The 18,065-nt window shown below is 38.5% G+C and overlaps 1 protein-coding gene across 1 annotated transcript; it reads left to right on the top strand.

Annotated features, from left to right (window-relative positions):
- The first annotated feature begins 4,663 nt into the window (after positions 1 to 4,663).
- On the top strand, positions 4,664 to 6,679 carry LOC131661295 (uncharacterized). The gene is made up of 2 exons (XM_058930791.1): positions 4,664 to 5,569; positions 5,777 to 6,679. Exons 1-2 carry the CDS (start codon positions 4,664 to 4,666, stop codon positions 6,677 to 6,679), a joined length of 1,809 nt encoding a protein of 602 aa, XP_058786774.1.
- Positions 6,680 to 18,065: the final 11,386 nt, after the last annotated feature.

Below are 18,065 nucleotides of genomic sequence, written 5' to 3'. Positions count from 1 at the left end.
ATTCTACGAAGAAGCTGCTGATCATGTTAGGGTTTTTGTTTTGAGAAGCTTTAAGAGTTCTTTGTTTTAAGTTTTCGTTCTAGCCTTCTTGTAAGCCAAACAATCATCATGATGATTGTCTTGGTCTAGGTGTTTTGTTTTGAGTTGTAAGAAGTACTCAAAGCTTTTAAGCAAGAGTACTATTGTACTTGGTTAAAGCTTTTAAGCAAGATCAAGTTGTGTCTTTGAAGTGTGTCTTCTTTGCTATTCGTTGAGTGTTTTTCATCACTGCTGTGATTGAGGGGGAGTGAGTAGGATCTCTGATCTAAGTTGTTTAGATTGAAGTTGCAGCTATAGAAGAGGCACAGGACATCAGCAAAATGAAGGTAGAAGAGTTAATTGGATCTCTTCAAACCTTTGAGATGGGGATCAGTGAAAATTCTGAAAAGAAGAACAAAAGCATAGCTTTTGTGTCCAACTCTCAAGAAGAAGCAGAGGAAAGTAGAGAAGAGAATCTATCTGAATCTATAGCTATGCTTGGTAAACAATTCAACAAAATTATGAGAAGAATGGATCAGAAGCCAAGACCTAATGCCAAGAACATCTCATCTGACATCAGTAGATCTTATGACTCTGGCAGAAGAGCAAAACCAGAAGAAAAGTACAATCACAGCAAAGGGATTCAACGTCATGGATGTGAAGGGTATGGACATATTAGAGCTGAATGTCCTACTTATCTCAAGAAACAAAAGAAAGGATTGTCAGTCTCCTGGTCTGATGAAGATTCTGAGAGTGATTTTGAAGAAGAATCAGCCAAACATGTCACAGCCCTTACTGGGGTTTGCAATTCTGATGAAGATTCTAGTGAAGATGAGCTAACCTTTGAAGAACTGGCAACCTCCTACAGAAAGCTGTGTATCAGAAGTGCTGAAGTTTGTCAACAAGGTGAAAATCAGAAGAAATACATAGTTCAGTTGGAGGCTGATAACAAAGGGCTTAGTAAAACTATATCTGAACTAAACAGTGAAATTATCATGTTACAATCCAAACTTGATCAGATGTCAAAATCTGTAAAAATGTTGAACAGTGGCTCGGATATGTTGGAGGAGATTTTGCAGATTGGAAAAAGTTCAGAAGATATGTCTGGTATAAGATTTGTTGGTGCAAAGAAACATTCCCAAGATAGTAGCAGAACTAAACCTGAAGCTGAGATGTTGAAACCAATGTCAAAACATGTGACTCAACATCACGAGAAAAGTGAAATGAAGAGAAAGTTTCAAAGATGGAGATGTCATTACTGTGGAAGATTTGGGCACATTAAGCCCTTTTGCTTCAGATTATATGGATACCCAGATCAAGCTCCTTACTACAAACCTAAGCAGATCATGCCCATCCAGAAGCAACAATGGAAACCTAAAAATATGGCTTTAATAGCCCATACATCTCTTAGAGTTTCAGCCAAAGAAGATTGGTATTTTGACAGTGGATGTTCCAGACACATGACTGGAATCAAGAATCTGCTTGTTGATATCAAGAATCATTCTACTAGCTATGTAACCTTTGGTGATGGAGCTAAAGGAGAAATCAAAGGAGTTGGAAAACTAGACTGTTCAGGAGTGCCAAATTTAGAAGGTGTTTTGTTGGTCAAAGGCCTGACTGCTAACCTCATAAGCATCAGTCAACTCTGTGACCAAGGATACCAAGTCAACTTCACTAAAGCTGAGTGTGTGGTTACTAATGAAGAAAAGGAAGTAGTAATGAGGGGAGTCAGATCCAAAGATAACTGCTACTTGTGGGTGTCTCATGAATCTAGTTACTCAACTGTATGTTCTAAAGAAGAAGAAGCAAAGCTGTGGCACCAAAAACTTGGTCACCTTAATCTAAGAGGTATGAAAAGGATTATTTCTCTGGAAGCTGTGAGAGGAATTCCTAAGCTACAAATTGATGAAGGAAGAATATGTGGTGAATGTCAGATAGGAAAACAAACCAGGATGTCACATCCAAAGGTTACACATCTGACCACTTCCAGAGTTCTTGAACTGCTCCATATGGACTTGATGGGACCAATGCAAATAGAAAGTCTTGGAGGAAAGAAATATGCTTATGTGGTTGTGGATGACTACACCAGATACACTTGGGTAAGCTTCATCAGAGAAAAGTCAGATGTGTTTGATGTTTTCAAGGACCTATGTCAAAGAGTTCAAAGAGAAAAAGAAAATGGTGTTGTGAGAATTAGAAGTGATCATGGAAAGGAATTTGAGAATCAAAAGTTTGCTGATTTCTGCTCCTCTGAAGGAATACATCATGAATTTTCATCCCCTATTACTCCACAGCAAAATGGGGTTGTTGAAAGAAAAAATAGAACTATTCAAGAATCAGCCAGAGCCATGATCCATGCTAAGAATCTTCCTATCTACTTCTGGGCGGAAGCCATGAATACTGCTTGTTATGTCCATAATAGAGTTACCTTAAGAAAAGGAACCTCTACCACCCTATATGAGATCTGGAAGGGAAGAAAACCCACTGTCAAATACTTCCATGTGTTTGGTAGTAAGTGTTACATTCTTGCTGATAGAGATCACATAAGGAAGATGGATCCCAAGAGTGATGAAGGAATCTTTCTGGGCTACTCAAACAGTAGAGCCTATAGAGTGTTCAACTCAAGAACCAGAATAATAATGGAGTCCATAAATGTTGTGGTTGATGATGTCCACAATCAAGCAGATGTCACAGAAGATGTCGGAACATTATGGGATATTACAGCTGAAGGATCTACAAGAGAAGATGATTGCAGTCCTACTATCACAGAATCTGAGACTGAACCTCCTAACAAGAGTCCATCTATAAGAGTTCAAAAAAATCATCCTAGTGAACTTATTATAGGAGATCTCAACAGTGGAATTACTACAAGGTCAAGGGAAGTAGTTTCAAACTCTTGTTTTGTGTCAAAAATTGAACCTAAAAATGTCAAGGAAGCATTAACAGATGAGTTCTGGATTAATGCCATGCAGGAAGAACTAGGCCAGTTTGAAAGGAATGAAGTATGGGAGCTGGTACCAAGACCTAAAGGTACTAATGTCATTGGAACAAAATGGGTTTACAAAAACAAGTCAGATGAACGGGGAACTGTTGTCAGAAACAAAGCAAGGCTAGTTGCTCAAGGATACACTCAAGTTGAAGGAATTGACTTTGATGAAACCTTTGCTCCAGTTGCTAGACTTGAGTCAATTAGATTACTACTAGGAGTTGCTTGTATTCTAAAATTCAAACTATACTAGATGGATGTGAAGAGTGCTTTCTTGAATGGATACTTGAGTGAGGAAGTTTATGTGGAGCAACCTAAAGGTTTTGCTGATCCAAACCATCCTGACTATGTGTACAAACTAAGAAAAGCTCTTTATGGCCTAAAACAAGCCCCTAGAGCTTGGTATGAGAGACTAACTGAGTTTCTTACTGGTAATGGGTACAGGAAAGGAGGAATAGATAAAACACTTTTTGTTAAAGATGAAGGAGGAAAGATCCTGATTGCTCAAATCTATGTGGATGATATTGTGTTTGGTGGGATGTCAGACAAGATGACTAGACATTTTGTTGATCAGATGCAATCAGAATTTGAAATGAGCCTAGTTGGAGAATTAACTTATTTTCTTGGGCTGCAAGTTAAACAGATGGAAGACTCAATCTTTCTCTCTCAGAGTAAGTATGCTAAAAACATTGTTAAAAAGTTTGGAATGGAAAATACTACTCACAAAAGAACACCAGCTCCTACTCACTTAAAGTTGTCCAAAGATGAAAAGGGAACCAGTGTTGATCAAAGTTTATATAGAAGCATGATAGGAAGCCTGCTGTATCTCACAGCCAGTAGACCTGATATTGCTTTTGCTGTTGGGGTGTGTGCTAGGTATCAAGCAGATCCAAAGATCAGTCATATCAATCAAGTCAAGAGGATCCTGAAATATGTGAATGGTACTTGTGAGTATGGAATGCTCTACTCTCATGGGTGTGAACCTATTCTCACTGGATATTGTGATGCAGATTGGGCTGGAAGTGCTGATGACAGAAAAAGTACTTCAGGAGGATGTTTTTTCTTGGGGAATAATCTTATTTCATGGTTCAGCAAGAAACAAAATTGTGTGTCTTTGTCCACTGCAGAGGCAGAATACATTGCAGCAGGAAGTAGTTGCTCTCAGCTTGTTTGGATGAAACAAATGTTAACAGAATACAATGTCACACAAGATGTCATGACATTATATTGTGACAACTTAAGTGCCATTAACATTTCAAAGAATCCCATTCAGCATAGCAGGACCAAGCACATTGATATTAGACACCATTACATTAGAGATCTTGTTGAGGATAAAATAATTGCCTTGGAACATGTTGCTACAAATCTTCAACTGGCTGACATTTTCACAAAAGCTTTGGATGCAAATCAATTTGAAAATCTAAGAAGTAAACTAGGCATTTGTCTTTGTGAAGGATTATAGCAATTAATTGGGTGTGGGGCCAGCATTATTTCTCTCTCCAAATATTTGATATCATTACACATTAAAGTGTATTTTCCCCCCTTTTACAATTTGCCCAAACGGTTTCCATTCCCCCAAAACCTATCCTCCACACTCACGCTATCTCTTTGTGTCTCTGCATTCACAAACCTTTACCCAGCATTCCATTTTCTCTCATCATGTCTCAGAGTTCTCCCTCAAAGAAATTGTCTCCTTCCTCTGAAACAGCATCAGGATCTAGGGCACCCAATGTAGTGAGTGATCAAGATGTTGTGTTGAATGTTGTGCCATTGAACTCTGTTCCTGCTACCGATCCTGTTCATAATCCACCAAGAAAGATGCATGCAAGAAAATCAACTGGTGGATCTGTTCTAGAAACTTTTTCTGTTCAAGGTAGAGAGGGCTCTGCTTATGTTCATAATGCGATCGCAGGTATTGTCACAAGAATCTTGAATGAAGGGCACCAGGTTGATGGAATATCTGTTCCTCTAGCCCAAATTCCTGCCTCTCAGAACAGCAAAGATGATCAAGATGGTCAAGATGATGCTAGCAAAGATCAGGGTGATGTTGAGACATCTGTTGACAACAATGATGAGAAGACCCCTGGTGCCAAAGATGTTGAGACATCTGAAGCTATCAATGTTGAAACATCTGGTACTAAAGATGCTGAGATTCTTGAACCTGAGAAAGCTGAAGAGGTTCCTGCTGCTCCTTCTAAAGAAACCCTTAATGAAGGCCCTACTGTGCATGATGTGGTGAATCTGGATGATCTGGATGATTCTATTGACATTGCTGATGATGAGCTCATCTCTAGCATCTCTCATAGAGTCAAGACTCGTAAGGGCAAACAGGTTTGTGATCAAGATTTTTCCAAACCTCAAGTTACTCCTCAAGTTACTCCTCAAAAGAAGGTCACTATAAAGAAGATCAAGAAGGTCCCTGCTGAACCTTCAACCACTGGGAGCAAGACTGCAGTGAAGAAGAGGAAGGAAAGAAGTGTTTCTGCCTCTGAAGATGATGTCTTAAGTGATGTCCCTGACATCCCATCAAAGAAGACGATTGCTGTCACAAAATCCTCCACAAAGGTTCGTGATGTTCCTCTGGACAACATTTACTTGCACTATGCTTCAAATGCCATCCAGTGGAAGTTTGTTTATCAAAGAAGGCTGGCTCTTGAAAGAGAACTAGCAAATGATGCTCTGGAATGTCAAGAGGTCATGAAGCTCATCAAGTCTGCAGGTTTGATTAAGACTGTCTCTCATTTTTCAAAGTGTTATGAATTGCTTGTGAAGGAATTTATTGTGAACTTGTCTCAAGATTGTGGTGATGGAAGAACTGATGATTTTCATAAGGTGTATGTTAGAAGAAAGTGTATAGATTTTTCCCCTGCTGTTATCAACCTATATCTAGGTAGAGATGCTGAGGCTCAACCTGAGCTTGAAGTGACTGATAATGAGGTGTGCAAAGTAATCACTGGTGGTAAGGTTAAGAAGTGGCCTATAAAGAGCAAACTGTCTGCTAGTTCTCTTAATGTCAGGTATGCATTGCTACACAAAATTGGTGCTGCTAACTGGGTGCCTACCAATCACACTTCTACCATTGCTGTTGGCCTAGGAAGATTTATTTATGCTGTGGGAACCAAGACAAAATTTGACTATGGGACTTATATATTTGATCAAACTATGAGGCATGCTGGTACCTCTGCTACCAAGCTCCCTATTGCATTCCCATCCATGATATGTGGGATAATCCTCAAGCAACACCCTGGAATTCTGAAAAGTAAAGATTCTGTATGTAAGAGGGAGAGTGCTTTGTCTTTTCACTACAAACTGCTCCAGAGGTCTGATGACATGACATCTGCTGGGACATCACAACCCAGCAAATCTGTGAACAAAGCCCTTCTTATTGCTGAGCTGAAAGAGACTTGTCAGGAGTTGGACAACAGGAAGATGAAACTTGAAAAGCTCATCCAAAGTCTTGAGCAGTCTATAGATGATGACCTTGTTGGTGAGAGGGATGGTGACAATATGGATGAAGACAAAGGTGCTGAGGAAGAGGCTGATGAAGAGGCTGAGGATGCTGAGGCTGAGGGTGCTGAAAGTGGGAGTAGTGATGCTGCTGAAGAGACTAGTGGCTCAAGTGATGACAATCCTGGTGGCTCTAGTGATGAAGACAGTGATGGGTCTGATGATTAGCTCTGATTCTGATTGTGTTTTGGCTCCTTTTGTGGCTAAAAAGGGGGAGTAATGGTGGTTGTTTTGTTATTTTGGTGGTCTGTTGGTTTTTCTTGTTGGTTGATGGACATGGTTGTTTTTTGTTGTTTTCTTTATTTTGGGTGTTCCCTGGTTCTCCCAGACAATGACAAGTGGTTTCTGTAACAGTTGATTAAGTAGATGTTTTCTGGTTTTCTGGTGATTAATCAAGATGCTGTTGTTTGCTTACAGAATTTATTTTTCTGTTGTTGGCTGCTGTTGTTTGCTTACAGAATTTATTTTTCTGTTGTTGGCTGCTGTGTATGCTCTGATATCTGTTTGGTTACATCAATTAGTGTTTTAGCCAAAAATTTGCCAAAGGGGGAGTTTGTAGATGTTGTTGATTGGCTGTAATTTTTGGTAAAACTCATTGTGTTTCTATCTTGTCAAATCTGGTGTCATGACGTGCATTCTACTGTTGTGAAGTTTCTCTTATGCAGGCCTTTACCTGATGTCAAGGCCGATGTCATGACATTCGCAGCTGTTACGTTCTTTTCTATTACTATTTATGGTTATGTGATCTGATAAGATCCTATGCGCTTTATTTGGTAATGTTGGATTCTGATCTGATTCAAGGACGTCTTTGATGGTTATTATTTTAGTTCCTTGATTTATGGAAATTAGTTTAATTAGGTTTAAAACTAATTTGGATCCAAGGCCCAGCTGCTGTGTTTTATGAAGGCTATATATTCTAAGAAGAAGCTGCTGATCATGTTAGGGTTTTTGTTTTGAGAAGCTTTAAGAGTTCTTTGTTTTAAGTTTTCGTTCTAGCCTTCTTGTAAGCCAAACAATCATCATGATGATTGTCTTGGTCTAGGTGTTTTTTTTTGAGTTGTAAGAAGTACTCAAAGCTTTTAAGCAAGAGTACTATTGTACTTGGTTAAAGCTTTTAAGCAAGATCAAGTTGTGTCTTTGAAGTGTGTCTTCTTTGCTATTCGTTGAGTGTTTTTCATCACTGCTGTGATTGAGGGGGAGTGAGTAGGATCTCTGATCTAAGTTGTTTAGATTGAAGTTGCATTGGGTAGATATTAAGTGAAAGGAGTAATCTTGATCTGTATTACCTTGAATTGATATTACTTATAGTGGACTTCCTCACTGGCTTGGTAGCCCCCAGATGTAGGTGTGATTGCACCGAACTGGGTTAACAACTTTCTTGTGTTGTTATTCTGTTTACTCCTTGTTCATTTGTTTAAAAGCATTCAGAAAGTAATGTCGTGACATCCTGTTCGACATCGCGTGTCTGAGTCCAGAATTTCACTTTATATAATTCCTGAAACGGAAATTGCATAGTATTAGAGTACCACATTATCTCATACAAAATTCATATGCTTGTTATCATCAAAACTAAGAATATTGATCAGAACAAATCTTGTTCTAACAAAAGAGACATGAAGTCATCTTTATAGAGAGGTATTTCTACTATTCCACCACAAACATTTAAAAGAGTGACAGAAAAGCTGAATTCATTTCATTAAGAGAGGGAGCCTACTTGGTTGATCAAGTATGACAGCCAACATGCCTCTTGAATGAAAGAAGGATTCTCATCCAAATTAGGGAAAGTGTACAAGTCTGGGTTTGTTTTCCTCAGAGCATGCCTTTCAAAGTCCTAAATGGGAGAATGTTTGAAATTGAAATTGAAATGTTTGTTTGTTTGAATGTGGTGAGATAGGAGAAATATCTTTCTATAGAGATAAGCTATGTCTACCTACTGTTTGAAAGATTTGACTTTAGCTGGCTTGCATGAGGCCCAAGCTTGAGGCTTTTGATTGATTTATTATTTTATTGACTCTGGGAGATAACTCTACTGGGAATTAACTTAAACTAAGAAGTATTTGTGTTCTGTACAAAGCCCAGAATTGAGGCTGACTCTAGCTGGAGAGCATTCATTTGATGGATTTTATTTGGTATTCTGTACAAAGCCCAGAATTGTGGTTGACTCTTAATTGAAAAAAATATGTCTTTTACTGACTGAGACTGGTGAGATTATCTTTTTAAAGAATGAATGGAGGCTGACCCTTTCTAGGGGTTTTTATCCTGCTAGAGAATTTATCTTTTGAAAGTTCAATTTTTGGAGTCTAACCCTTTCCAGGGGTTTTACTCAGCTGGTGAAATTATCTATTAAAAGACTGATTTTTGGAAGCTAACCCTTTCCAAGGATTTATGAATGATAGCAGAAAGATTATCTAATTGAGACTTCTTGTTTAAAGCCCAAGATTAAGGCTGACATTGACTGAGGATAGACAGATAAGGAACCTAGACTCTGCTAAGGAAAATTAATGAAGATAAGGGTGACAGAGACTGTCCACGTCTCTCATTCCAAAAGGGGTTCTCAATACTGAGATTGAGGCAATCTTAGCTTGTTTAAAAGTCTGGTTTAAAGAATGGAAGAAACTCACTAGGATAGGCTAAAAGGTGACTAAAGACCCGTTCCTATGTTTATAAGAAACCTGATGGGTCCTTGTATACAAGCTCAAGAGGAAGCTGGGAATACTTTTAAGAAGCCTGTGGGTTCTTATAAAAAGCCCAAGAGGAGGCTAATTGAGGGTCATCGAGGGTCCTTGTTATAGCACAAGAGAAAGCTATGTGGTTTTGAACTTATTTTGGCTCTAAGCAAATGGGTAAGAGGTTTCACCGGGAATAATTCCTCTTGGGTAGATGTATCCTATTTTGGGTTCTAGGGCTTTTTCAAGATGTTTCACCGGGAATAATTCATCTTGAGGGTTTGAACTAAAGATCTCTAATTAGGAAAGAGCCTTCACCGGGAAGACATTCTCAATCCTAGGCCATAGTCCTATAATATATATATATATATATATATATATATATATAGTTTAACTGTCCTAAAGTTTTACTCAGACGTAGTTCTAAACAATATATAAACAGTTTATCTTTTGACAGTAATTTAAATAAAGACTGTAAATTGAAAGCTTGTAAAGCCTAACCTGGATGGAGTGGACAGTGGAGGCCTTTGAAGAAGTATATACAAAGCCTCACCAACAACTTTGTTGATAACAGTATAATATTTATTGTAAGCAGTTAAGGTTTTTTGAAAACAGAAGAAGTGAAGATGGACATAGGTCACATAGGTATTTGAAGAGTTTCACCGGGAATAATGCCCTTCAAATACCAGAAGAATGTTTTGAAAACAGAAAGAAGATTTTGTAAATACATTTTTGAAAAACAAACTTAGAAAAGAAAAAGGTGCTGGGACTTACACTCTATTAGAGGCCCGTTAAAAATGATTTACTGTTTATGAAAAAACAGTTGAGGAAATACAAGGTTTTGTTGTCTGAAAACCTGGATCGTCCGTTTGATCGGAGATTGAAAACAGTTTTGAAAATTTACAAATGTCAAATTAATTAGGGTAAAGACAAAGTCTATACCTAATTAAGACCTAAATGATTAGGGTTTTGTTACTAAAATACTTATGAGATATTTAGGTTTTTGAAATTTTAAAGAAAACATGTATTAAAAGTATTTTAAAATACTTAAAAACATACCATTTTAAACCTAATAAAAATATATCAAATAAATAATATTTTTTGTGATTTTTTTATTGTTGATAAAATAGATATATTAATTGACAAGTGTGTGAAAAATGAAGTTAAAATGAACTAATTTGATAAGTGAATCAATTGTGTGAAGTTATGAAGAAAATAAAAGAAATTAGTGATAAAAAGATGGGTTTGTCTCCACCAAGGCTTGAACACACGCCCCTTAAATCACTAGCTCAAAACAACACCACTGAGCCAACGCGCCCTTGGTGACAAAACAATGGCTCCAAGGTAACATATAGGTTATTCAGTGCATAGCACAAATAAATGAAAAAAAATCAAAAGGTCTGGGGCGAGGGGGATTCGAACCCCAAACCTTGGGCACACGTAACACACAAACTCTCTTTACCACTGGGCTATAACGATGTATTCATTATAGGAATACCTTACACTAAATATATTTTAAAACTGGTCATGGATGTTTGAAAATGGCGCGCCAACCTCCATCTTCGTCTTCAACCTCTAGCTTTTGGATTTTTGAATTTCCAGATCTCTCAATTCTCAACCAATGACCAAAGTGTAAACAGCAAACTTGTTCTAAATTCACTCACGATTCCAGATATATAACTAAAATGAATTTATATTAACTATATCTACTGAATTAATCAAGCTACGTGAAGAACCCTAAAATTTGAAAATTAAATTAAATGGATATGCTGAAGTATAAATGACTAATGATAGAGGGTTTTTAATCCTCTGATGATGCTGAATAGAATGGTATCGAGTTTTAACAAAAAGAGCACCTGAGTTAAAGAGATGGAGCTGAGAAACTTACCTCTGAAAATGGAGGTCGTGAGGCTCTTGCAGAACTTCTGGGCTTGTATGAATGATCTTAAAAGCTTCCTAGTAACTCAATGAAGCTATCTGAATGCTTATTGAGACCTGAATGCCTCTGAAATTCTTTACTCGACACCTTCTATTTGAGCTTCAAGTGATCATGGAGGTTGGTGATTCTGTGGTTACAGATGTCCTACAGGCATCTGGATAGCTTCACTATCACCTAAGGAACATACCTGGATGCTTTGGCTAGCTTGACACCTTCTGAATTGCTCTATGGACCTCCAAATGCACGGGCTCCAAAATGAAAGCAAAAATGGTGTTCTCCCACCTACAGAAGTGATCCAGATGTTTGGATCAACTCCAATGAACCTCCTTAAGATGTTAGAAGGCTTACTTTCAAAAGAAGAGCTCTGGTTTGAAGAATTCGATTCTTCTTGCCAAAGAACTTTTGAAAACTATAAGCAAGACGGAGAAATGAAGAAAGCAAGAAATTCTGGTTGCTTTGGTGTGATTAATATGAAGGAGAGCACTTGTATTTATAGGCAAAGAGTTCAGTGTAATTGCAGAGGAGTGAGCTTGCTTAGTGAAGTCATTTTGGTTTCTTGGCCATGAAGAAATTCAAGGAATCTTGCAAATGTGATCATTGCATTTTCGAGCTAGCTCCCTATTCATTGATCTCTTCTGATCTTAGGGGATAATTCTGATGCAGAGGAGAGTTTCAATTGGTTGGGAGAAGATTCCAATTGGTGATTCATCCATTTTCCATAAATTCCCAAATGTAATCATTACATAATCACATGCCTTTGTTTTTGGGAATATTCTTCAATCCTTATGCAATGATGAAAATGGATGTATGGTATGCTTGCAATTGTATTATGGGTCATGTAACATCATTTAGTGAAGCCATTTGCATAAAATTGCAAAGTTTCAAATTGTACATGACCTATAGTTTTACTCCATGAGGCCAACTTTGAACAAGCATAACTCCTAGCTCAAAATTAATTTGGAGGAGTTTGAGCACAATTTGGAAAGCCCTAAACATCTACTTAAATTCATTAGTTTGGGGTTTCTTCAGAATCATTTGGGAAAATTGTGAAAAATGAGCCCAAAGTTGGAAGAAAACTAGGTCAACTTCCAAATCTCAAATCTCTTAAATGATTGATTTCTTGAAAAAAGTTGCATTGTAAGATGTTGTTTTATTTTGCAAGATTTACAACTTTCATGTTGGAAGTTTTTTGAGTTGTGTAGGTGAAATTTTGAGTTCCCATAATGCCCTAAAAAACCCTAATTCCTGACTTTTTGATCCTTGATGAATTTTCTTGATTTTATTTGATCAAATGACTTTAACAATCATATATTGATGATATTGATCCTCCAAATTCATGGTTTAACTAAAAACACTAAAAGTCAAAGGTGATCTTGTACAGTTGACTTTTTCAGATGAAGTGAAATTTTGGTCTTTTGTAATGAATCAAGTTCTCCTCCTCAAATGAGTGATATGAATGGATTATATTGAGGTGATGGAAGCTCTTAAGTCATGTTTTGAGTTTTGGATCCATGTCCTGATTAAAAGTCAACTACCCAGATGAATTAGGTCAAAAATCCTAATTGTCGACCAGATGGAATTGATGACTATAGATCTTGAATTGAAGTGTAATGCCCAATGGATAATGTCATATGAACCAATTGGAGATATTTGAACCAATTGATAGATGCCCTGGAGCTTTTTAGGGTTTCCCAAATGTGATCCCTGATTATAGTCCCTGATGGGCTCAAAACCCTAGATTGGTGAATTAAGCAAACTTGAGCCCAGATGATTGGTGTCTAATCAATCACAGGTGAATAGAATGAAGCTTTTGAATCCTATGATTGTATTGGATACTACTCCTTTCATTGATTGACCCTTTGCCTGAGCTCTTTTGTCTTTGAACATCCTCGATTAAGTACCAGAGGAATAGGTGATTGCTCTGAGCATTTGTTTTAATTTGATGAAAAGTCTGGAGGTGTGACATCTTAGGGGGGTCAAAATTAGGGTATGAAAAATATCAATATAACTCTGACCTTGCACCGACTCGCATGCAACTACAAAGCATGTCTATGGGACCTAAGGAAAGTTTCAAGGAGTATGCTCAAAAGTGGAGAGATTTAGCTGGAAGAGTCCAACCTTCGTTGACTGATATGGAATTGGTGGACATGTTCATGGGTACACTAACTGGGCCGTTCTATAGTCACTTGCTGGGTAGTTCCTCATCTGGTTTCACTGATCTCATACTGACTGAAGAACGTGTGGAGTGTGGTATTCGAAGTGGGAAGATTCAAGTAGGCACATCTTCTGGTACTGCAAAGAAGCCCTATCATGGAAGGAACGAGTCTAATGCTGTTCATAGTTAGAGGGGCCGTAATAAGAATGATCAGAACCAATCTGTTTGAGCTGTTCTCATCTCTACACCAACACCTCAACAAGCTCCTAGACAAGGGTATCAGCGTAGGTCAGACACACCTAAAAGGCAATTCACTAAAATCAACATGCCTTTATCTCAAGCCCTGCAACATATGTTGAAGGCCAATATGATCACCATAAGAGATCCTCCAAATAACGTCACTACTACGTCTCCAAACTATGATCCTAATGCAAAATGTGTGTACCACTCTAATAGCCCTGGACACACTGCTGATAATTGCTGGGCGTTGAAAAATAAGATCCAAGATATGATAGATGCTGGTGAAATTGAGTTTGATCCGCCAGAGACTCCTAATGTCATCACTGCTCCTATGCCAAAGCATGACAAAACCGTTAACGCTATCATAGACACAATCCATGTCTATGATGTGAGAGATCTGTCAGCTCCTCTCCTGGACATCAAGAGAAAGCTGCTACAAGCTGGTTTATTTCCAGGTTGCGACCCAGGCTGTTACTACTGTGCATCCCAACCCAATGGTTGTGAAAACCTAAAAAGAGGTATTCAAGTATGGATGGATCGTGGCACTATCAGATTTGAGAAGATTCCTTCTATCAAGGATTTGTGCGAAGGTTTCCCCCGTGGCTTGAAGATTGAAGACGTATCCGTAATTTCCAAAGCTCCGCTGAAGATCCCTACTATGGCTCCTTTTGAGATTTCTGCTGAGCCCCGCGTGGCTCCTATTATCATCACTAAGCCTGGTCCAGTTCCATATTCTTATGACAAGGCTATCCCATGGAACTATGGTGCCGAGGTCTATATTCAAGGAGTCAAACAAGAACTCATAACTGACAAAGTTTCTGAAGACGCCAATCCTGATGTGGGAAATATTGCCGGAACTAGTAAAGTGACAAGAAGTGGAAGAGTGTTTTCTCCAGAGATCTCTCCAAACACTGCTTCACCTGCTGTTATAACTATTCCTAATCAAAATAGTGATACTCGAGGTAAAGGGCCTTTGCATGAACCTGTCCAGACACCAGTTGAGGCCGCCGCTGAAAATCCATCTCCTGAAGAAGCAAATGAGTTTTTGAAGATCATCCGCAAGAGTGATTATGACATTGTTGAACAGATGGGGCATACTCCTTCCAAGATTTCTATGATGTCACTCCTAAGTTGCTCCAAGACTCACGCCAAAGCTATGATGAAGTTTCTAGAGGCTGCTCATGTGCCACAAGAGATTTCTGTCACTCAACTCGAGAACTGTATTGCAAACCTAACAACAGAAATTACCTTGGGTTTTCTGATGCTGATCTGAGTCCTATTGGAAAGAATCATAACAAAGCTCTACATATATCCATTGAGTGTGGGGGCACCATTCTACCTCACGTGCTAGTTGACAATGGTTCGTCTCTGAATGTACTACCCAAGTTGGTGCTGGACAAACTCAACCCTGACGGAATTATGCTGAAATCCAGTGATGTGATAGTAAAAGCTTTCGATGGTACAATGAGTACTGTATATGGAAAAGTTGAGCTCTCGATCAGGGTAGGTTCCCAAACTTTCAATATTGTGTTCTATGTGATGGACATTCGTCCCGTTTATTCCTGTCTACTTGGGCGTCCTTGAATACATGGGGCAAATGCTGTGACTTCAACTCTCTATCAGAAACTGAAATATCCAGCAAAAGGCAAGATTGTCACTGTGTATGGTGAAGAAGAGTATGTGGTAAGCTTCATAGATGAGACCAAGTATGTCGAGTTCACTGGAGAAGCTTTTGAATCTCCCCGTCAAGCGTTTGAATTAGTCCCTCAAGTGGTTCCTGAGACTAAACCCATCAAGGTTGTTCCTAAAGTTGCTAGAGTTCCTCCTACAATGGCTTCTCTAAAGGACGCTAGGGCTGTGGTAGAAGAAGGTGGCTGCACTATCTGGGGGCAATTACCTGACATTCCGTACAAATCCAACAAATGGGGTTTAGGCTGCATTGCTAAAGATCAGAAGGGAGAACAACATCCTCGTCCAGAAGGTTTGAAGTATCATTTCATCAGCAAAGGAGTCAATGCCATTGGAGAAGATGAAGATAATTATAACCTAGACAAGTGGATCTTTCCTACACCTGACGAAGGGTTGGACAATCGGAAGACTGAAGACATTGTCTCTATCTCCTATAGTCAGGAGTAATTGCCGTTCTTAGTTTTGTTTTGCTTTTCTTTATGTTTTCCAATTTTAAATTCCGTACTTCGATAAACAATAAACTCTAAAGCCGTGTGTCTTGCCCGAGGCACAATGGTCCATTGTTAGGGCTTGTCATTTCATAAGCATATTTTCATTCAATAAAGCATTGGACGTTTCGTATTCAAAATTGTGTGTTCGCTTTTATTTTTTTCTTCTTTACTTTTCTATAGCTATGTGTTCTTACACACACCCACATAATACACTGCAGATCCATATCCACTATGGATCCTATTGATAACGACTCTGCTATTGCTAAATATGACTTTGAAAATCCGATCTACCAAGCTGAGGACAAAGGTGAGGAAGATTACGAAGTGCCCAGAGAACTTTCCAGATTACTAGAGCAAGAAGAAAAGACTATACAACCGCACAAAGAGCCAATCGAGATTGTGAATATAGGTACTGACGAAGAAAAGAAAGAGATCAAGATAGGGGCCGAATTAGAGGATGTTGTCAAACAGAGGTTAATTCAGATGTTACGAGACAATGTTGAGATCTTTGCCTGGTCCTACGAGGATATGCATGGGCTCGATACTGATATTGTGGTTCACCGTCTACCTATCAAAGAAAACAGTCCTCCGGTTAAACAGAAGTTACGAAGAAGCAGACCTGACATGGCTCAGAAGATCAAAGAAGAGGTTGAGAAACAGTTCAATGCCGGTTTCCTGAAAGTTGTGAGTTATCCACCATGGATCGCCAATATAGTGCCGGTACCTAAGAAAGACGGAAAGGTCAGAATGTGTGTAGACTACAGAGATTTGAATCGAGCTAGTCCTAAAGATGATTTTCCCTACCACATATTGACATTCTAGTTGATAGCACTGCGCAATGCAAAGTATTTTCTTTCATGGATGGTTTCTCAGGTTATAATCAGATTAAGATGGAACCCGAAGACATGGAAAAGACAACTTTCACTACTCCTTGGGGAACCTTCTGTTACAAGGTTATGCCATTTGGATTGAAGAACACAGGGGAAACGTATCAGCGTGCAATGGTAGCTCTATTCCATGATATGGTTCACAAAGAGATAGAGGTCTATGTTGATGATATGATTGCAAAGTCCGACACCGAAGAAGAACATCTGGTCCACCTGCAGAAGTTGTTTGATAGGTTGAAGAAATACAATTTGAGACTGAATCCAAATAAGAGTACTTTTGGTGTGAGGTCTGATAAGCTACTAGGTTTCGTTGTTAGCAGCAAAGGTATTGAAGTCGATCCTGCGAAAGTAAAAGCCATACAAGAAATGCCGGTTCCACGAAATGAGAAAGAAGTTAGAGGATTCTTGGGACGTTTGAACTACATTGCCAGGTTTATTTCCCATCTGACCGCTACTTGTGAGCCAATCTTCAAACTACTGAAGAAAGATCAAGCAGTGAAATGGAATGACCAATGTCAAGAAGCTTTTGACAAAATCAAGAAATATCTGTTAGAACAAGATTTGTTCTGATCAATTATCTTAGTTTTGATGATAACAATAATATGAATTTTGCTTAAGATAATATGGTACTCTAATCCAATGCAATTTCCCTTTCAGGAAATATATATATAAAGAGTACGCATAATTCAGCGCTCAGAAGCTTTGTCTCAAATGGTTCAGCATGCAACATCAGAACATGGTCTGGCAAGACATCAGAAGATGGTCGAAGCAGAATCAGAACATGGGTCTATGGAAGCATCAGAAGAACAAGAGATCAGAAGCACTGAAGCTCAGAAGATGGTATCACGCTCAGAAGCACTTCAAGGTCAGAAGATCAGAAGATGCTATGCACCAAGCTGTTTGACTCTGATGATATTCAAACGTTGTATTCACAAACATCAGATCAGAAGGAAGTACAAGTGGCAAGCTACGCTGACTGACAAAAGGAACGTTAAAAGCTATTAAAGGCTACGTCAGTAGACACAGCGTGAACAAGGCTCGAGGTAGTTGACAAAAGCGTATAACATTAAATGCGATGCTGTACGGAACACGCAAAGCATTAAATGCATTCAACGGTCATCTTCTCCAACGCCTATAAATATGAAGTTCTGATGAGAAGCAAGGTTAACATTCTGCACCAAAACAACTTATATCAAACTTGCTGAAACGCTGTTCAAATCAAAACTCAGAATCTTCATCTTCATCAAATCTCACTACATTGCTGTTGTAATATTTTAGTGAGATTAAGCTTAAACGATTAAGAGAAATATCACAGTTGTGATTATCGCTTTTAAGAAGCATTTGTAAACTCTTAGAATTACATTAAGTTGTAAGGAACTAGAGTGATCGTGTTGATCAGAATACTCTAGGAAGTCTTAGGAGTGAACTAAGCAAGTTGTAACTAGAGTGATCGTGTTGATCAGTAGACTCTAGAAAAGTCTTAGAGG

The sequence above is a fragment of the Vicia villosa genome, linkage group LG1, assembly GCF_029867415.1.
Source record: "Vicia villosa cultivar HV-30 ecotype Madison, WI linkage group LG1, Vvil1.0, whole genome shotgun sequence".
NCBI lineage: Eukaryota > Viridiplantae > Streptophyta > Magnoliopsida > Fabales > Fabaceae > Vicia > Vicia villosa.
This window is presented reverse-complemented; position numbering and strand designations above follow the sequence as displayed.